This window comes from Cantharellus anzutake, assembly GCF_015039405.1.
Source record: "Cantharellus anzutake strain C23 chromosome Unknown EI90scaffold_277, whole genome shotgun sequence".
In the NCBI taxonomy this organism is placed as follows: domain Eukaryota; kingdom Fungi; phylum Basidiomycota; class Agaricomycetes; order Cantharellales; family Hydnaceae; genus Cantharellus; species Cantharellus anzutake.
In genome coordinates, this window is record NW_024067227.1 from 23,506 (window position 1) to 41,879 (window position 18,374).

Sequence of the window (18,374 nt, forward strand, 5' to 3'; positions counted from 1 at the left end):
GGATAGATAGGGACGAGGCCGCCAATGCATCCCGGGATCGCTCAACCAGATGGCGCAAGCTGCGAATTATGTGGCATACACTGTTGGCGGCTTTGGCATCGAACCCCTGAAAAAGACAGGTGAGCAATGAACCAATAGTCAAATTTTGAACTTACAAGCAATTGTTCTAGTTTTCTCATGCCTCGGCATGCTTGGTCAATTTCACCCATGATTCCCATTGCCGCAATCCAGTGGAGAAGGGCCGGGACAGCGTCGGAAAGGGCCTTCATTATTTCATCATCGTGGGGCTCGTCCAACTTACAAAGGAGAGTAATCCAATGGCAACACACAAACTTCAGCTGCGTCATCATCAGCCTCTCAAACTCATGTTGGAGATCAGCAATTTCTGCATCAACTTGGAAACGCCATAGTATTGGCAACTGATCCAGCACTGCACATCGCCCAAGCAACCCCAACGCCCAAAGCACCACGTCGTTCCCCGGACGGGCCTCGGAAAGTGAATTGAGGTCACTTTTGAGCGAATCATACGTGACTGAGGATCGGCGATGCACTACAAGAATTTCCTGCAGCTAGTGGATATATTAGACGGTCCATGACTCCGACAGCGTGATTCACATACAGATGATTCCAAGAGGTGTATGATACTCAATATTGGAGCGTCTTCTTGAAGTTGTTCCAATGATGGGATGATCTGAACTAATTTACTGGAAAACAGAAAGTTAACAGGAATTTCGCATATAGTGCCGTTCAGATTTACTAACTCGGTGAAATCGTGCGAGAAGATCCGTGCGCCTTTAATTCCATAGATTCCATGTAGGTGTTCATGTAATGTCCGTTGCAATACAGCAAGGAGTGCTTGAGTGGATGTGGAGATTTGGAATGCATCGGGTGGGGAAGTGTGATAAGCGGGCTGATGGCTCGGACAGGATCAGTTACACTGAGTGCGGCACGAGGGCCATTCTCTTACAAGGTGATGTTTTATAGTATCAAGGACGGACTTTATAGCCTTCCTTAGCTTTGAGTCGTCCATTGAATCAGCGAAGCTTAGAATGGTCTCCAATTTGTTATTGATGTGTTTTGTGATGTGCGAATACATCAAGCCTTTGATCCGTTCCCGTCTCTCAGAACCAATTGTGGGATGGTTAAGAGACCCTCTTTCATACCTCGCCCCAAACATCCGCACTAACATTTCCTGGGTGGTGGAGGCGAAAAACCAACAATTTTCCTATATGAAGCTAATTGTCAACTGATGATGACACAGGGTCGGACACTGACGCTTACTTTGGTTAGCTTGTAACCAGGAGATTCCACTGCGATAGTATACAGAATTTGCGCAGCCACGATCAAAAGAGCAGGAGTGGGGAAGACTATGATGGCCTCTACGCCAGACTTGGTGTTGGTGAAATCAAGAAGGTGGTCGAGTCTGCCAGAAACGGCAGCCTATTGAGTAGTGCTGTTTCTTGGCTGCGGCAAAGACATTGAAGAGTGAGTTACATACCGTATCCATCGCACGTGACGTTCCCAAATCCCGTACCCCAAACAACAACAAGGGAACTTGGCGGTCCCGTCTGCGATCCAACCGGAGGTAGAACTCCCTTCCATCGGCTCGAGTGACATGCATGATGAGAAATCGATGCGGCACCCCTTGAAGATCCCCATATCGTTGAACGGACACAATCCTGGCATTTGTGGCACGACGACTGTTGAATAAGCTTTCGCAGAACGTTCGGACAGAAAAAATTCGATATGGCTTCGAGTCCAAGCATTCGGCGAAGAAAGCGCCTGCCGATGCAATGCTTGCAACTTTCTTCCTTAAAGACGATGTGAACGATGCAGAAGATGTAAAAGATGGGGCGATTGTGGATGAACCATCGGATAAAGTGGGTGTTGAAAATGGGACGCTAAGTTGGGCACGGAGCATTGTAGAAGATGTGTCATCGGGTAGGGGAGGCTCGAGTGAGGGCTCGATTCCCTCATCAAGCTTTAAACTCGGATGAGCGAGGATTTAAGGCATCATAGTATTGATTCTTACTTCGAAGAGGAAATCGTCGACCGAGGCTGGTTCTGGGAAAGCAGGAGGCTCGATCGCTACCGGCACGAAGCTTGGCGAAGTCGAGCTTGAAGCGAAGGAGGGGATGGTGTCATGGAAATATCCTTCGGCAGTGCTACGCTGAGACGGTAATAACATAGAGATCGCTTCTGATAAGGAGGTCGAACGTTTGAACAGGAAGTATCTAGGACTCCGCAAATAAATCACTCACCATCGATGGGATCGATGGAATTTTCGATGGTATTCCCAGCGGCGCCAGCAACAGCATTCCCGGAGTCCTGATGGCTTGGCGTTGTTACAGTAGGTGTAATAGAGGTCTGGGCCGAACCTTCGTCCTCCGGAAGAACCAATGTAGGAACGTTCATGTCTCTAGATCGAAGAGATCGAAGGTGGAAGATGACTTGGAAATGGAACCAGGCGCTAGGCCTGTCAGCCTCGTGACAAAGCCATCACCATTGGGAGCACCAACCTACTACAGATTATCCTCAATAATTTGAGACCCTAAGTTGCGTGGCGTTGAAACCGTCCGTTGCCGAGATGTCTGATCCCGTCAAAGTCTTCGATAATGGTGGGGGAGATGAGCAATGTCTACGGAGCAGAGGCGAAGATTCGAGAAGACGCGCGGCAAAGGTGTACTAGGGAAACGGCCACGTGGATGCTGGCAGCTCTTCATTTGCTTATGAAGGTCGGACTTAATCCCACTGCGGAATATTACTGAGTGTACCGAGAAAGGTGCAGCTGGACGGCGGAGCATGTGCATTAGTACTCACACCACGACTCCTCAAAGCTTCATGAGGGCGCCTGAGATATGCGCTTGCATGTAGTTTCCGGGTGAAATCAAGTAACACATGTATCGGACGGCCATTGGGAAGAGGTTCCCAAATCGAGCATCTCCAGTTGAAGGCAATTGAAGGCCATTCCTGTCGGGCAGATGCAGCAGGTCCGTCGGCCCTTGCAGAACCTGATACGTTGACTGGAGGATTTGTTGTGCGCACTGAGGACGACATACCGTTGTTCGTGTTCTACTTGTTCGATTCAGTATCGATCTATCCTTCCTACTACTCTGTCCGTGCGGTGTCATGCATGTAAGCCTGAAGCATGCCGTAGCTTGGTTCCTCCTGTCTATTCCGATTTCATTCTTCCCCTTCTCGGGCGGAATCTGCCAAATAAGACGACGCAAGGGACCACTCTCCAGTGCTTTCTTTTTCCGACGTTCAAGCATGCGTCCTTGTCATTCTCAGTCATCAACTAAGTGTGTGGCGTGGGATTCGAACCCACGTGGCTGTTTTCCCAATATAGAAATGGATCACCTGCTCTCCTGATATCTTTCCTACGAGTACTTGGAGTGGTCCTTTGCGAACCTTGCAGGCGCTTTGGACCACGCTGATCAGCTGTCCAAAACACCCATCAACATCGGATCAGCATCGACATTATCATTTACGTGCGTTCTGAGATGCTCGCTACTTCCGGTGCGCCAAGACACATCCCCATTGCTTCGCCGGCTCCTCTCGGCGGTTGCGGTGGCATTGCGTGGAGTAGAGTGGCGCTACAATTTGGCTACGATGGCCTTTCTGGTTATTGGATCTGACCTCGGTCAGCGTTTGTCAGGTCCCTTAAAGTTCACATCAATATACACTCTTCACGGTTGCTCTGTTGGACTGGCGGCACGTACATATTGCTGTTCTGACCACGTCAAATCACAATTGGAACAGAACTTCTCTTACGCAGTCCTTGTGTGCTGCCAAGTCGCCCTGGTTCTGCTTCGTCGTGATTATGAAGCGATGCTGGGAACCACGACTAAGGATCGGGAGAGTGTGGCTTAATCATTTTTGATTCGTTCGCACTCCGACATCCCTCCAGTCCATGCCGCGTCTATGTGTAGTCAGGCGATTCTTCATGACATGCCACACAAGTTACAATTTGACCCTCTCTTCCTCTACACCCCCCTTTGGTGAATGTTTGTACAACATTAACCCAGACCCGGGGCTCATACCATGAATATCCATACGCCTCCGAGGGTACACTCCCTGGCACCTTGCCACTTGGATCGATTGCGATGCGTCGTGCATGTTTGACATGTCTGGTGAGATAGATAGATTCTGCGTAGTGAATGATACGATCTTTTGTGCTGTGGATGACTAGGATGAGCTGCACGGTAATAACAAGATGAAGATGAGTCACCCTCATACGACACAACTCCACACCAATTTGTGTCGAAGGTCTTTTAAGGATCAAGAGCTTTTCCACTTTCACTTTTCCTTCAGATGTCCTTGCGTTGTAGCCAAACTCAACCATAGGTCTCGCAATCATCATTTTCCTCTCATCCGTAAGTCGTCCATCAACCGGGGGTGGTTTGGCAAGATATTCAATGAACTCCGGGTCACCGCAAGGAATTTTTGTCGTTGTAACTGCGAGCCGGGCCAAGAAGAATTTGGAACCATTAGCAGACCAAAACATGTAAATAGCAATGATTACAAGAACAAGAATAGTGCCAAAAAGCTGCGAATGATCGTTGTTTATAGATTGTGAGTAAGTCGTGAACAGGAGCAAGGTTGATGCATTCGGAATTCTCCAACGTCATGTCCGTCATCTGTGTTCTCGGTGCTGATTTGAGCTATTCGTCTATCATGGGGTACGCACTTTTGGGCCTCCATGGAACACCCTGAAACCAGCACCGAGAACACAGATGACAGACAAGAATTCCAAACGCACCTCGAGAGTTTCCTGAGAACATAACGGTTCACACACGACCAGCATGCCTGAGGCAGATAGGATCTCCCCAATCAGAAACGCCTGAACCATAGATGAGCACTGCCCATTCTTGTTCAAAGGCGACACTCACCTGCATAGCCTGTCAATTCTGAGTCCTGGAGTTTCGAAAACTTCGTGGATCTCTGCAATTATTGTCGCAATCTTGGCGGAGGTCATTAATGGAACAACGGAGTCATAATAATTTATTTACTTGGTCCTTCACAACCTGGGAGTCACCCACGCTGCGTCGCCACGCCCTAGTCCGCCCTCGTCTCAGTTCGGAGCTGAAGGATGTGGCAGTTCGTTCCTGGGAAATAGTGGGTATGTTGCGAGCTTCGTCTTCCTCATTTTTCGGTAACACATCTTTCAAGTCTTGAAGAGCTCTATTCTCGTCCTGGGCCAAGGCTTGTTGCTGACACAGTCAAATGTTAGACGTACGGGGAATTATATACTCCAACACATTTAACTTTAACGTACAATTGGTTTTAATGCATGTGTAAGTCGCTTCTCTCCCTCTTCGACCAAGGCCTTCCCTAGTTTTAGGCAGGTTTGCTGTGAATGAACAACCCATATTATATCCGGCATCCTGATGGTATTTTGAAGAGAACTAACCCTGGCATGTCCATATGGAGGCTGGAGACTCCGGAGGTATAGCATTGGTCGCAAACCGCCATATGAAGCTATTTTCGCGTAAGGAACGAAAACAGCCAATGGTATGGGGGACACTTTTTTGATGGTAGCGGATCTTTTCTCATTGAGTTCTGAAGAGGTGGGATGAGGAAGGTCTGTGGATCGATCTGAGTGAAATAGCACTTACGAGGGTTACAATGGATCAAGTCCAAACAAATAATACCACGAGATTCAGAGGTACAAAAAATGATCAGGAGTAGGAACCAGTGCAATAAACGGGCAGAGTGCAATGAATAATGTTGCACTGGTTTTTGCGATTCGGCTTCGACATACCGCTGGGCCATGTCTAATACAGCAAGGTGCAAAACAAACGGCGCAACAGATTTGGATGAATGGTCGATAAGGTCATGTGATCAATCCTATTTAGGAAACTGCAAGTCGATCATCATTTATTTTCTGCCATTTGTGGATAATCACATGACTATCACATGACCTGCACGGACATTCATCCAAATTGGGCGCGTCGATTTTTTTGCACCTTGCTGTAATTCAACCTCACGAAAATTGACGCATTCATGCACAGGATCCGGTATCACTGGCAAACCCCGACCAGATGCTTGCGATTTACCGGACTCAGGGCACCGATATGATGGATCTTTCTTTCGATCGCGTTGCTGATAAAATAATCTTGGTGGGCAGATCTTCGATGCGAAAGACAAAGCTTACTGTCGGAGGCCCGGTCATGTTGTGAGAAAACTAGCGATGTATAAGCACTCAGTTCACGATAGTGTAACTAATTTATTTCTGAATCACCTAGCGATCTATAAGCGCTAGACAATTACACGTTGTTGAGCAAACGGTCTAATATGACCAAGAAGTACGATCTCACCTCAGTTCACGATAGTGTAACTGAGGAGAGAGAGAAAAAACAGTCGCGACGAGTGGCTTTTAAGCCCACAACGCCGCCTATCAACAAGAAGAATAAAACGGGAACAATGGACAATCTTAGGTGGCTGATAGGTCTGTGCGCCACTATAGTGGGACATCGACCTTTTCTCTAATACATGTCCCTGGTCCCTGTCGAGGTAAGGAAGAACACAGGGCGGTGGAAAACGATTGACACATAGAGGAGTCTGGCCTTGTGTTTTCTCGATACAGTATCAAGCCAGCTGTCCATCGCTGTCCAGTCAACTGCGCGCTGTGGGCATACTGAGTGTATGGAGTCCGGCACGTGTCTAGCTTGCTCAGCCCAAGGCAGGTTAGACACTCCATTATAAATCCGCCATCAGAGCTGTCGATCTCAGCCTCGAACACATTGACCAGGTTGAAATGTGTTGTAGGATCCTGAGTGCGACATGATATCTTGGTCACTATCACTACTGAAGCTCCCTCCATCTGAGGAAGCAGCGTCAAATGAGAACTTGTCGAGTAAATAAACACATCCAATTTGACGGCATCTTTGTGATGCGCGCATCTATCACGTCTCTATTCATTCCTACTCTCAATCAATATATACATGAATATATAAAGTATCATCTGCAGCTTCCTCCGCTGCAGATCCAAACGGTGATGGCCTTGTTACGAGCATGTTGACGGGTCTAGTGCACAGTTCCATTTCCAAGCCATCTTCCACCCTCGGTCTCTTCTATCTACGTTCCTACATTGGTTCTTCTGGAGGAAAGCCTGGCCCAGACCTCTATTACACCTACTGCAACAATGTCAGGCCATCAGAATCCCGGGAATGCTGCTGCTGGCACCGCTATCGAAAATTTCACTGATCCCATCGATAGTGAGGCAGAGCCTTGGGTATTTTGTGTTCCAGCCTTCTAACTCCTTATCAGAAGTGGTCTCTATGTTATTGCCGTCTCAGCGTAGCACCGCTGAAGGATATTTCCATGACACGATCCCCTCCTTCGCTTCGACCTCGACTTTGCCAGGCTTTTTGCCAGCAGCCACCCAGCCTTCCGCTTTTCCAGAACCCTCCGTTGATGATTTTCTCTTCGAGGTAAGAATAAATTTTACGATGCCTTGAACCCTCACTCATCCGAGTTTTTAAAGCTCGATGGAGGCATCGAACCTTCACTCAAGCCTCCGCTGCCTGATGACACACCTTCTACAACGGCGGTATCGCCTCGTGACCGACTTAGCGTCCCATTTTCCTGAACGCCCACTTTATCCGATACCTCATCCACAATTGCCCCATCTGTTGCATCTTCTACGTCTTTTATATCGTCCTTGAGGAAGAAAGTCGTAAGCATTGCATCAGCAGGCGCTTTCTTCGCCGAATGCTTGGACTCGAGGTCATATCGAATTTTTTCTGTCCAAACGTTTTGCGAAAGTTCATTCAACAATCGTCGTGCTGCTGATGCCAGGATTGTGTCCGTTCAGCGATATGGGGATCTTCAAGGGGTGCCGCATTGATTTCTCATCCTGCATGTCACTCGAGTCGATGGAAGGGAGTTCTACCTTCGGTTGGATCGCAGATGGGACCGCCAAGTTCCCTTGTTGTTTGGGGTGCGGGATTTAGGGACGTCGCACGCGATAGATACGGTATGTAACGAATTCTTTGATGGTTGTACCGCAGCTGAGAGGCGCTACTACTCGATAGGCTGCTGTTTCTGGTAGACTCGACCACCTTCTTGACTACACCAATACGAAGTCTGGGGTAGAGGCCATCATGGTGTTCCCTACTCCTGCTCCTTTGATCGCGGCTGCACAAATTCTGTATGCAATCGCAGCGGAATCTCCTGGTTACAAGCTAACTAAAGTAAGCATCAATTCTCGACCCTGTGTCACCATTAGTTGATCCATCAGCTACGTGTAGGAAAATTGTTGGTTTTTTGCTTCCACCATTCAGGAAGTCTTGGTGCGGGGTTTCAGGGGGGTGTATGAGAGAGGGTCACTTAACCATCCCACAAATCGGTGCCGGGAAACGAGATGGCATTAAAGATCTGGCATATTCACACCTTGAAAAGCAAATCAGTGACACGTCGGAGGCAATTCTAAGATATGCCAATTTAATTGCAGAATCAAAGCTGACGCAGGCTATCAAGTCCGTCCTCGACGCTGTAAAATACCACCATGTGAGAGAATAGTCCACGTGCCATGCTATTCACCTGTCGGATTTCGTTGTAATGCGTTACAGCGGTTTGAATTTTGATTGTCGCGTGATGCAAAATTGTTTCCGCTGAACTTCAGCGGCTGCAATGGTACACCAAACTTCCTGACCGAATATCTCTTCAACCACATCAGTTATTGACAAACGGATTGTTGCGCTGTGACATACACGTCTGTATCTACCTTCTATCTGAAGCGATTGTTAATACCTTTTAAAATGGATTATCCAATTATCCCCACCTTCCTGACCGATTTTCTCAACAACGGCTGGGAGAAATCGTCCCAAATTTGGTCCCCAAAGAGGTTGGGTGAATATCTAAGTGCTATTTTTTTTTCGAAGTGCTGTGCTTAAATTTGAAAAATTCGCTATTGAGGGTGCGCGCGGAAGTTTAGCGACTGACCCTACTGAATAGAGGTCAGAATGTGGCCAGATATGGAAGTGCCGCATAAGGGAATACTGAATAGCGTCTGTGATGTGATTCAAATGTTTTGTATTGTACATGTAATTATGATGACCAATGCCGGAGTCCAGTTTGCAGAGAGTCGCGCAACAAGTCATTTAGTGTTAACCCATGCGGTCGTTGCACCCAACCCAACCCCGGGAGCTTGAGGAAGCACAGTCAGGGTCGTGGAGTCAATACCTGGGCATGCGGTAAAATTAACAGTTTAAATATTAGTTGTAACTATAACTGTTATTGGTGTGCTGTGGTACAGATGTTATAGCGCGAGTTGAGGCTATGCAGTCTTTTTAGCTGCATGTGTTCGATTCCCGCTTGTTGCAACTTTTTTTGGCATTCTCTGTGCCCAGGTATCGACTCTGCAGCTTTGACTCTGCACTTCCTCAATGCTGGGCATGCGATTATTGCATGGGGGAATGCCCAAAAAAAGCTGCAACAAGCGGGAATCGAACACATGCAGCTAAAAAGACTGCATAGCCTCAACTCGCGCTATAACATCTGTACCACAGCACACCAATAACAGTTATAGTTACAACTAATATTTAAACTGTTAATTTTACCGCATGCCCAGGTATTGACTCCACGACCCTGACTGTGCTTCCTCAAGCTCCCAGGGTTGGGTTGGGTGCAACGACCGCATGGGTTAACACTAAATGACTTGTTGCGCGACTCTCTGCAAACTGGACTCCGGCATTGGTCATCATAATTACATGTACAATACAAAACATTTGAATCACATCACAGACGCTATTCAGTATTCCCTTATGCGGCACTTCCATATCTGGCCACATTCTGACCTCTATTCAGTAGGGTCAGTCGCTAAACTTCCGCGCGCACCCTCAATAGCGAATTTTTCAAATTTAAGCACAGCACTTCGAAAAAAAAATAGCACTTAGATATTCACCCAACCTCTTTGGGGACCAAATTTGGGACGATTTCTCCCAGCCGTTGTTGAGAAAATCGGTCAGGAAGGTGGGGATAATTGGATAATCCATTTTAAAAGGTATTAACAATCGCTTCAGATAGAAGGTAGATACAGACGTGTATGTCACAGCGCAACAATCCGTTTGTCAATAACTGATGTGGTTGAAGAGATATTCGGTCAGGAAGTTTGGTGTACCATTGCAGCCGCTGAAGTTCAGCGGAAACAATTTTGCATCACGCGACAATCAAAATTCAAACCGCTGTACATGGCGTTACGGGATTTTGCTGCGTGTTACAAGGTGTTACACAGATTTTGCTGCGTGCTGCAAAACATTACTGAATTTGGCTGTGTGTTACAAGGGCGTTACGGGATTTTGCTACATGCTACACATATGAACTCCTGATTTGCTTGAACACAAGATGCACCCACAGAGTGCAATAAACCAAATTCCCGCTACTCTGTAGCGGGTCTTGGAAGCGTAGACTGAATGGCCATGCACAAATATTGGTTATACCCCGGTTATACCCCTTTTTTGCCTCAGCTTGCTGACATACGATTTTAGCTCATCACGCTTACCGACAGCTGAACGCCTTGTTCATGTCCACGTGCTTTACAACCTGGCTTATCCGATCTCCCCCTCGACACCAAGTGCACACTCCCTTCTCTGTACTCTTGCACTACACCATGTCGTCTTCTCCCAACTTAGCGTTTTTTCACGGTTCGTGGCCATTAATTTTCCTAACCAATGACGGGGTTTCCAATTACCATCTCACCAAAGAAACGATAGCTCACGGCCTGTATGACTTCTCATTGACGATCAACGATCAACGGGTTTTGCTCTTACGCCACGTTCTGTGTGCTCATTGCTATTCCAGCTGTCTAGATGCGTGTGTTGCTCACCGCTCTCAATATCCTTCGCGTGATCTCTTTTGCCGCGCTCTGTTTGAGTACCTCCTGTCTTCTCATGCTTCGCATGCCCTTTGTTACTCCGTGTGCATCGCTCTTTATGCTATCGACCCTAATCAATCGCTCCCCTCTTTCGATGCCTGCCGTGAGTTTTTGCTAGGTTTCAATAACATCTACCAACAATTCCCCAATCGGTTCTCAACCTTGCGATCACTTGAACGTCTCTCTCGGTTTCAACTGCTTGCGCTTTGTCGGTTTCATGGTTTACTTGACACTCTGACTTCAAAATACCCACCCCGTGAACATTTGCATACGATCGTGTTTGAACATACTGTCAGTGACACCCCTTGCGATTTTGGCAACGACTCGCGGTTCCATGCACATTGTAATTCAACTTTAACTGCTGATGACGAAAAACTCCTTAACCATGGTCGCTTAATACGATGGATTGTGTCTGTTGACATCCGTGAACGAGTACTTCGGCGGCTGCTCTCACTCTTCCACTTGCCATTCAATTCAATGGCAAGTTTGACTGATCTCCACCGCATTCTGGTGCAACATGCTGACTTTTGTTCCCCCCCAACGCCACATTCAACCGGAGCCACTTACACTGAGTGGAAAAAGAATTGAGCATCACGTTGGCCAGAAAAGCTCACACTCGAGTCTAAATCACGTCTGCTCTCTAACTTCCACACCTTACTTGATTCTGATCATCTTTCAACCAAAATATGCGCTGTTTGTGGTGCTGCAAAGTTTGGTCAGTTCATGCTGTCAGAACCTGTGAATTTAGATGAATACGATGTTTCGATTTTGGAAGGTAGTTACCCTGCCAATGCACCGCACCCTTTCCCTTCTAGCCCTGCACTCCAAAACATTATGCTTGCACCCGAGGGTGTAGTGACTTGGGATCCTGCCTAAGCCATACCCCGATAGTGCCGATGCTACTCCGACGTAATCCACGAGTCAGAGCCGATGTTGGTGAGTGTTTGGGATAGCTGATCAGCGTGGCCCAATTAGGCCCTTGCCGGGCGCCTACAAGGTACGCAAGGGACGACTACCGCTTTCAGTAGGGAAAGACGTCAGGAGAGGAGGTGATCCATTTCTAGGTGAAACAGCCACATTAATAGTTCGAATCCCACGCCGCCTCCGTACACGCTTAGTTGATGACTAAGGAGAATCATGCTTGAAAGTTGGAAAAAGAAAGCACATGGAGAGTCTGACGGAGAGTGGCCCCTTGCGTCGTCTTGTTTGGCAGATTCCACCTGCCAAGGGGGAGTGTGATATAGATTCAAATCTGCTTCGAACGGGAGGGTGGAGATAGGAGGAAGAGTGGCATCCAAACTACGACATGCCTCAGGTTTACATGACGCCGCACGGGCAGAGCAGCAGGACGGACGACACTGAAACGAATTAAGAAGTAGAACATTAACAACCGTATGTCGTTCTCAGTGCGAACAACAAATCCTCCAGTTAACGTATCACTGTCAGGTTCTGATCGATGCGGTTAGTTGTTGGGTGTTATTTGGGTCCAGGGCCGACGGACCTCGATACGAATGGCTGTGGCTTCAATTGCCTTCAACTGGGGATGCTCGATTTGGGAACCTCTTGCCAATGGCCGTCCGATACATGTCTTGCTCGATTGCACCCGGAAACTACATGCAAGCGCATATCTCGGGCGTCCTCATAAACCGTTGAGAAGTCATGGTGTGTGCTCCGCCGCCCATCTGTACTTTTTTCGGTACACACAGTAATATTCCACAATGGGATTAAGTCCCACCTTCACAAGCAAATGAAGAGCTTCTTTCCCTGCCACGTGGTTGTTTCCCTAATATCTCCCCCACCCTTGCCGCGCGTCTTCTCGAATCTTCACCTCTTCCCCATAGACATTGCTGATACCATTCCTGATCAATATCGAGAATACTGACGGGATCGGACATCTCGACGACGGACGGTAAGATAATCTGCAGTAGGTTGGTGCCTTGCTCTTTTCCTCCGCAGCGGCTCCCAACGGTGATGGCTTGTCACGATGCTGACAGGCCTAGCGCCTAGTCCATTTCCAAGTCATCTAACACCTTCGATCTCTTCTATCTAGAGACATGAACGTTCCTAGATTGGTTCTTCCGGAGGACAAAGGCTCGGCCCAGACCTCTATTACACCTACTGCAACAACGTCAAGCCATCAGAACTCCCGAAACATTGTCGCTGCCCCCGCTGGGGATACCATCGAAAATTCCATCGAACCCGTCGATAGTGAGTGAGCTATTTGCGGAGTTCTAGATACTTCGTGTTCAAGCCTTCGACCTGCTTATCAGAAGCGATCTCCATGTTATTCCGTCTCAGCGTTTAGCTGCCGAAGGATCTTTCCATGACACGATCCCCTCCTTCGCTTTGAGCTCGACTTTTTCAGGCTTTTCCCCGGCAGCCACCGAGCCTCTCGCTTTTCCAGAACCAGCCTCGGTCGACGATTTTCTCTTCGAGGTAAGAATAAATTTTATAAGGCTTTGAACTCTCACTCATCCGAGTTTTAAAGCTTGATAAAGGCATCAAACCCTCACTCGAGCCTCCCACGGCCGATAACACATCTTCTACAACGGCAGTATCGCTTCGCGACCGACTTGGCGTCCCATTTACCCGGTCGACTTTATCCGATGCTTCATCCACAATTGCCCCATCTTTTACATCTTCTGCATCTTTCACATCATCCTTGAGGAAGAAAGTCGCAAGCATTGCGTCTGCAGGCGCTTTCTTTGCTGAATGCTTGGACTCGAAGCCTTATCGGATCTTTTCTGTGCGAACGTTCTGCGAGAGCTTATTCAATAGTCGTCGTGCTGCTAATGCCAGGATCGTGTCCGTCCGACGATATGGCGATCTTCAAGGGGTGCCGCATCGATTTCTCATCATGCATGTCACTCGAGCCGACGGAAGGGAGTTCTACGTTCGGTTGGATCGCAGACGGGACCATCAAGTTCCCTTGTTGTTGTTTGGGGTACGGGATTTGGGAACGTCACGCGCGATAGATACGGTATGCAACGAACTCTTTGATGTCTTTACCGCAGCTAAGAGGCGGTACTACTCGATAGGCTGCTGTTTCCGGCAGACTCGACCACCTTCTTGATTTCACCAACACCAAGTCCGGCGTAGAGGCTGTCATGATCTTCCCTACTCCTGCTCCTTTGATCGCGGCTGCGAAAATTCTGTATTCCATTGCAGCGGAAGCTCCTCGTTACAAGTTAACCAAAGTAAGCGTCGATGTCCGACCCTGTGTCATCATCGGTTGACCATTAGCTCCATGTAGGAAAATTGTTGGTTTTTCGCCTCCACCACCCAGGAAATGTTGGTGCGGATGTTTGGGGCAAAGTATGAGAGAGGGTCTCTTAACCATCCCACAATCGGTTCTAAGAGACGAGAACGGATTAAAGTCCTGATGTATCCGCACATTAGAAAAGACATTAATAACAAATCGAAGACCATTCTCGGATTCGCTGATTCAGTGGAAGATTCAAAGCTAACGATGGCTGTGAAGTCCGTCCTTGATACTATAAAACATCACCATGTGAGAGAATGGCCCCCGTGCCGCATACACTGTAACTGATCCTGTTTGAACCATCAGTTCGCTAATCACGGTTCCCCACCCAACGAATTCCAAATCTCCACATCCACTCAAGCACTCCTTGCCGTATTTCAGCGGACATTACACGAACACCTACATGGAATCTGTGGAATTAAAGGCGCACGGATCTTCTCAAACGATTTCACCGAGTTAGTAAATCTGAACGGCACTTTATGCGAAATTCCTGTTAACTTTCTGTTTTCCAGTGAATTAGTTCAGATCATCCCATCGTTGGAACAACTTCAAGAAGATGCTCCAATATTGAGTATCATAAACCTCTTGGAATCATCTGTATGTGAATCACGCTGTCGGAGTTGTGGACCGTCTAATCTCCCCACCAGCTGCGGGAAGGTCTTGCAGTGCATCGCCGTTCCTCAGTCATGTACGTTTGCTCAAAAGTGACCTCAATTCATTTTCCAAGCCCTCTCCGGGGAAGGACATGGTGCTTTTCTCATTGGAGCTGCTTGGGCGATGTGCAGTGCTGGATCAGTTGCCAGCGCTATGGCGTTTCCAAGTAGATGCAGAAATTCCTGATCTCCAACCTGAGTTTGAGAGGCTGATGACGACGCAGCTGAAGTTTGTGTGTTGTCATTGGGTCACTCTCCTTTGTACGTTGGATGAGCCCCACGATGATGAAATAATGAAGGCCCTTTCCGGCGCTGTCCCGGTGCTTCTCCACTGAATTGCGGCAATGGGAATCATGAGTGAAATTGATCAAGCATGCCAAGGCATGAGAAAACTAGAAAAATGGCTTGTAAGTTGAAAATTTTACTATTGGTTCATTGCCCACCTGTCTTTTTCAGGGGTTCGATGCCAAAGCCGCCAACAGTGTATGCCACATAATTCGCAGCTTGCACTATCTGGTTGAGCGATCCCGGGACGCGTTGGCGGCCTCGTCCTTATCTATCCTTGGAAGTAGCCATCCATTTATTCCATCAGGTGGTGCGTTGGATGCAACATTTCCAAAGAAGTGGGCTGTTGAATGCCGTATTGTTTCTCATGGAATGGATAGCAGCCAACCATGGTCACCGCAAGCGGGGATAATCCACAGCCCAAGGAGATCCCGCTCTGTGGTATTTTCTCCAGATGGCTGTCATCTAGTCTCAGCCTGTGGGGATGGTGTTGTGCAGATCTGGGATGTGGTGACGAGAGCGCTTCTTCGGGAAATGAAGGGACATACTGGTGGGGCCAATTCCGTTGCATATTCACCAGATGGCATTCATCTGGCCTCGGCATCGTGTCAGAGACCAGACTTGAGACGAGGAGATGTCTCCGTAACGGAGGGCTTCGGCCTCAGCGACTTCTGCCAAGAGCGCTGTGCCTAGTGACACGTCCGTGCCCTAACTTACTGACTGGCAATTAGAACCTAGGGGGGGTAACTCTAGTTGATTTTTCTACTGGGGCATAACCTATGTACAAGTGGGATATATATATGGTTACAGCGGAGACGGTTCCGCAATTGGCGGAGCCGAACGGAGCGGAGCTAACGGGGTTTAACCATTAGCCGACTGAATATTACCGACGAGTCGGTTCACGGGGTTAGCGGAAAGGCAGGCGATAACCCAGAAACGGAAAGGAGGGATAGGCCCGAAGGTGGGCTCTGCAGGGCAGGCGAGTGTATTGCCCAACGGAGGCAGGGGTGTGCTAGCGGACGTCGGAGCTGTCCGGAAGTCTTTGGGGCTCCGTACTTAGGGAGGCATAGGTAATAAATTGAAATGAGGGGGTGGTGACCATTGAGGGGCGCCGAGAGGATTGCAGAATACGGGGGCTCCGAGGTTAGTGAGGGAGGAGCGGAGTTGGAACGGAGGGATCGGAGGGACCGGAAGTCGATGGCTGGGGATGGATATGACACATCGGATGATTGTACTGTGCGTTTCTGGGATGCGGTAATGGGAGCATGCCTTCGAGAACTGAAAGGGCATACTGACGTGGTGAGCTTTGTGACATTTTCCCCTGATGGCCTTCGTCTGGCCTCGGCCTCGCACGATCGCACTGTGCGAGTTTGGGATACAGCAACAGGGGAGCCCCTCCGGGAATTGAAGGATCATAATGCCATTGTCTATTCTGTTTCCTTTTCACCAGATGGGCGTTATCTAGCCTCAGATGATACCAACGTGCATATCTGGGATGCATCGACAGGAGCGCTTTTTCGAACACTGGAGGAACATCCCTCTGGCGTCTATTTTGTGAAGTTTTCACCAGATGGATGTTATCTGGCCTCCAGCTTGTGGAATCGAACCATACATGTCCGGAATGTGGAAACAGGAGTCTTGCTTCAAGAGCTGAAGGGACATACTGATCGTGTCCAGTCCTTGGATTTCTCGCCGGATGGCCATCACTTGGCCTCGGCCTCAGAAGACAACATGGTGCGCATCTGGGATGTGGCAACAGGAGTGCCTCTTCGAGAGCTGAAAGGGCATACTGGTTGGGTTTCCTCCGTGAATTTTTCGCCAGATGGTTGTTATCTGGCCTTGGCATCTTGGGATGGCACTGCACATGTCTGGGATGCAACGATGGAATTGCCCGCTCAAGGGCTAAAGGCAACGAAAGGTCATGTTGACACCATATCCTGTGTGGAATTTTCGCCTGATGGACGTCATCTTGTTTCGGCCTCCAAGGATGGCAGAGTGTGTGCCTGGGACATTGCCGACAGGCATTACATCGGGCGGACACAGCTCAATGAGAACTTTCGTCCCCACCACATGCTATTTTCCACCGACGCCTTAACACTTCGCGTCCGAGGTCAGAAAGAGACAAAACATTTCAGCTTTCCAAAGTTAAGCGACCTATCCAACCCAATTTCAACATCCTTCCGCAAATCTTCACCCACCCATCTCTTTCTTGATCATAATGCTCTTTGCATAAAGCGCGAAAACCTTGCCCTGCACATCTGTTGGCTACCCGACTACTTCAAGCCTAGCTGTCCAATCGCGGAACACGGTAACCATGTCAGCATTGGTGGAGAGAGAGGGATGATCGCATTCATCAATTTAGATGGACTTGTATCCCCGGCCTCCATTTAGCACTTACGTGGTATGACCACGTTGGTTTTAATTTTGCGGGGCATATACATCCTATTATCAGGCCCCGGATTGGATTCTTGGCATATGAATGTAATTGCTCCTTTTGACCTATTGAGTTGACATCATTATTTCCTTGTGACGCCCAGACCTCTTCCTTGCATGCTCATGGATATTGGGCCATTCACACGGGCGCAAGGGGATAAAGACAAGAGCATTGGGCTCCTATTATTTGGTCATTGAAATATTTGAAAAGACACCCGTCTAGAGATTGCCACCACTTTGGTTCAAATTCCATCACAATCAACGCCATCTCTGCCCATGCAGCACACTTATGTTCATGATTCACGATGACTTAGGAGAATGAGAAGGATGCATGCACCATTGCTGCTGAATGTTGGAAGAAGAAAGCACATGGAGAGTGGTCCCTCGCCTTGTTTGGCAGATTTCACCTGGGAAGGGGAAGTATGATATAGATGTTCGGTTAGAGTCAGATCGAACGTCCTTGCGTTGCAGATACGCAACTACTTCAAACAGGAGGGTGGGCCACTGGAGGAAGGGCATGCAGAGCGGTATCCAAGCTATGACATGTGTTTACTCACATGATGGGCCAGGGTAGCGACGATACTGAAATGAAGAGGTAGAGGGTGGCATGCAATGTGCACTTCGACATTGCAGCAATTTTTTTCGGTAACTCACTTCACAGTTGGGTTTACTATGATCAATTTGAGGCCTTACAAGTGAATCATTCATCTCCACCTTCCTCATTTTGGTCATTGTCATTGCCTTTCCGATCGTTCATGACCATTCCATTCTCTTTACCGATTTCATTGATGTTTTCATCTTCATCATGACAAATTATCAATATCAGATCACGGCAGGTTACCCTGCCCGTCAGGCAATCGAA

General features: G+C 48.2%; 8 protein-coding genes across 8 annotated transcripts; 5 read left to right on the forward strand and 3 right to left on the reverse strand.

Annotated features, from left to right (window-relative positions):
• Window positions 1-1,309: 1,309 nt before the first annotated feature.
• Window positions 1,310-2,688, reverse strand: EI90DRAFT_1220888 (uncharacterized protein). The gene is made up of 4 exons (XM_039051574.1): window positions 2,520-2,688; window positions 2,262-2,470; window positions 2,033-2,199; window positions 1,310-1,981 (listed from the first exon to the last, which is right to left on the reverse strand). Exons 2-4 carry the CDS (start codon window positions 2,413-2,415, stop codon window positions 1,406-1,408), a joined length of 897 nt encoding a protein of 298 aa, XP_038907625.1. The 5' UTR covers window positions 2,416-2,470; window positions 2,520-2,688; the 3' UTR covers window positions 1,310-1,405.
• On the reverse strand, window positions 2,566-3,347 carry EI90DRAFT_1221015 (uncharacterized protein). The gene is made up of 3 exons (XM_039051575.1): window positions 3,060-3,347; window positions 2,821-2,970; window positions 2,566-2,764 (listed from the first exon to the last, which is right to left on the reverse strand). Exons 1-3 carry the CDS (start codon window positions 3,270-3,272, stop codon window positions 2,762-2,764), a joined length of 366 nt encoding a protein of 121 aa, XP_038907626.1. The 5' UTR covers window positions 3,273-3,347; the 3' UTR covers window positions 2,566-2,761.
• A 1,124-nt stretch (window positions 3,348-4,471) lies between these two features.
• On the reverse strand, window positions 4,472-5,806 carry EI90DRAFT_3101376 (uncharacterized protein). Its single transcript, XM_039062569.1, has 6 exons — window positions 5,619-5,806; window positions 5,414-5,562; window positions 5,279-5,353; window positions 5,013-5,213; window positions 4,893-4,963; window positions 4,472-4,843 (listed from the first exon to the last, which is right to left on the reverse strand). Exons 1-6 carry the CDS (start codon window positions 5,773-5,775, stop codon window positions 4,834-4,836), a joined length of 663 nt encoding a protein of 220 aa, XP_038907627.1. The 5' UTR covers window positions 5,776-5,806; the 3' UTR covers window positions 4,472-4,833.
• Window positions 5,807-7,147: 1,341 nt separating this feature from the next.
• Window positions 7,148-7,594, forward strand: EI90DRAFT_3139642 (uncharacterized protein; the record flags this gene model as incomplete). The annotated part of the gene is made up of 3 exons (XM_039064938.1): window positions 7,148-7,220; window positions 7,273-7,436; window positions 7,490-7,594. 3 exons carry the CDS (start codon window positions 7,148-7,150, stop codon window positions 7,592-7,594), a joined length of 342 nt encoding a protein of 113 aa, XP_038907628.1.
• A 472-nt stretch (window positions 7,595-8,066) lies between these two features.
• EI90DRAFT_1221049 (uncharacterized protein) lies at window positions 8,067-8,516 on the forward strand. Its single transcript, XM_039051576.1, has 2 exons — window positions 8,067-8,198; window positions 8,256-8,516. Exons 1-2 carry the CDS (start codon window positions 8,109-8,111, stop codon window positions 8,376-8,378), a joined length of 213 nt encoding a protein of 70 aa, XP_038907629.1. The 5' UTR covers window positions 8,067-8,108; the 3' UTR covers window positions 8,379-8,516.
• Window positions 8,517-10,270: 1,754 nt separating this feature from the next.
• EI90DRAFT_3101387 (uncharacterized protein) lies at window positions 10,271-11,844 on the forward strand. The gene is made up of 4 exons (XM_039062570.1): window positions 10,271-10,438; window positions 10,494-10,649; window positions 10,710-11,594; window positions 11,659-11,844. The coding sequence occupies exons 2-3, from the start codon at window positions 10,529-10,531 to the stop codon at window positions 11,465-11,467; spliced, it is 879 nt and encodes a 292-aa protein (XP_038907630.1). The 5' UTR covers window positions 10,271-10,438; window positions 10,494-10,528; the 3' UTR covers window positions 11,468-11,594; window positions 11,659-11,844.
• Window positions 11,845-12,933: 1,089 nt separating this feature from the next.
• EI90DRAFT_3024466 (uncharacterized protein) lies at window positions 12,934-14,200 on the forward strand (the record flags this gene model as incomplete). Its single annotated transcript, XM_039057895.1, has 5 exons — window positions 12,934-13,087; window positions 13,131-13,315; window positions 13,368-13,859; window positions 13,918-14,076; window positions 14,123-14,200. 5 exons carry the CDS (start codon window positions 12,934-12,936, stop codon window positions 14,198-14,200), a joined length of 1,068 nt encoding a protein of 355 aa, XP_038907631.1.
• On the forward strand, window positions 13,867-15,000 carry EI90DRAFT_1221163 (uncharacterized protein). The gene is made up of 4 exons (XM_039051577.1): window positions 13,867-14,390; window positions 14,448-14,596; window positions 14,654-14,738; window positions 14,789-15,000. Exons 1-4 carry the CDS (start codon window positions 14,169-14,171, stop codon window positions 14,963-14,965), a joined length of 633 nt encoding a protein of 210 aa, XP_038907632.1. The 5' UTR covers window positions 13,867-14,168; the 3' UTR covers window positions 14,966-15,000.
• Window positions 15,001-18,374: the final 3,374 nt, after the last annotated feature.

Excerpts from the sequence above, each read along its gene's own strand:
- EI90DRAFT_1221163 (XM_039051577.1), top strand. The coding sequence starts at position 14,169 with ATGTTGGTGCGGATGTTTGGGGCAAAGTATGAGAGAGGGTCTCTTAAC. Across the intron at positions 14,391-14,447 it reads ATACTATAAAACATCACCAT|TTCGCTAATCACGGTTCCCC; the intron begins GTGAGAGAATGG and ends TTGAACCATCAG. Across the intron at positions 14,597-14,653 it reads TTCTCAAACGATTTCACCGA|TGAATTAGTTCAGATCATCC; the intron begins GTTAGTAAATCT and ends TCTGTTTTCCAG.
- EI90DRAFT_3101387 (XM_039062570.1), top strand. The coding sequence starts at position 10,529 with ATGTCCACGTGCTTTACAACCTGGCTTATCCGATCTCCCCCTCGACAC. Across the intron at positions 10,650-10,709 it reads CAACTTAGCGTTTTTTCACG|AAACGATAGCTCACGGCCTG; the intron begins GTTCGTGGCCAT and ends ATCTCACCAAAG.
- EI90DRAFT_1220888 (XM_039051574.1), bottom strand. The coding sequence starts at position 2,415 with ATGAACGTTCCTACATTGGTTCTTCCGGAGGACGAAGGTTCGGCCCAG. Across the intron at positions 2,200-2,261 it reads TTCCATCGATCCCATCGATG|AAGCGATCTCTATGTTATTA; the intron begins GTGAGTGATTTA and ends CCTCCTTATCAG. Across the intron at positions 1,982-2,032 it reads TCGACGATTTCCTCTTCGAA|CTTGATGAGGGAATCGAGCC; the intron begins GTAAGAATCAAT and ends CCGAGTTTAAAG.
- EI90DRAFT_1221015 (XM_039051575.1), bottom strand. The coding sequence starts at position 3,272 with ATGCTTGAACGTCGGAAAAAGAAAGCACTGGAGAGTGGTCCCTTGCGT. Across the intron at positions 2,971-3,059 it reads CAAGTAGAACACGAACAACG|GAATGGCCTTCAATTGCCTT; the intron begins GTATGTCGTCCT and ends TCTGCCCGACAG.
- EI90DRAFT_1221049 (XM_039051576.1), top strand. The coding sequence starts at position 8,109 with ATGGTGTTCCCTACTCCTGCTCCTTTGATCGCGGCTGCACAAATTCTG. Across the intron at positions 8,199-8,255 it reads CTGGTTACAAGCTAACTAAA|GAAAATTGTTGGTTTTTTGC; the intron begins GTAAGCATCAAT and ends AGCTACGTGTAG.
- EI90DRAFT_3101376 (XM_039062569.1), bottom strand. The coding sequence starts at position 5,775 with ATGGCCCAGCGGTATGTCGAAGCCGAATCGCAAAAACCAGTGCAACAT. Across the intron at positions 5,563-5,618 it reads CTTGATCCATTGTAACCCTC|AACTCAATGAGAAAAGATCC; the intron begins GTAAGTGCTATT and ends CCACCTCTTCAG. Across the intron at positions 5,214-5,278 it reads CACATGCATTAAAACCAATT|CAACAAGCCTTGGCCCAGGA; the intron begins GTACGTTAAAGT and ends TGACTGTGTCAG.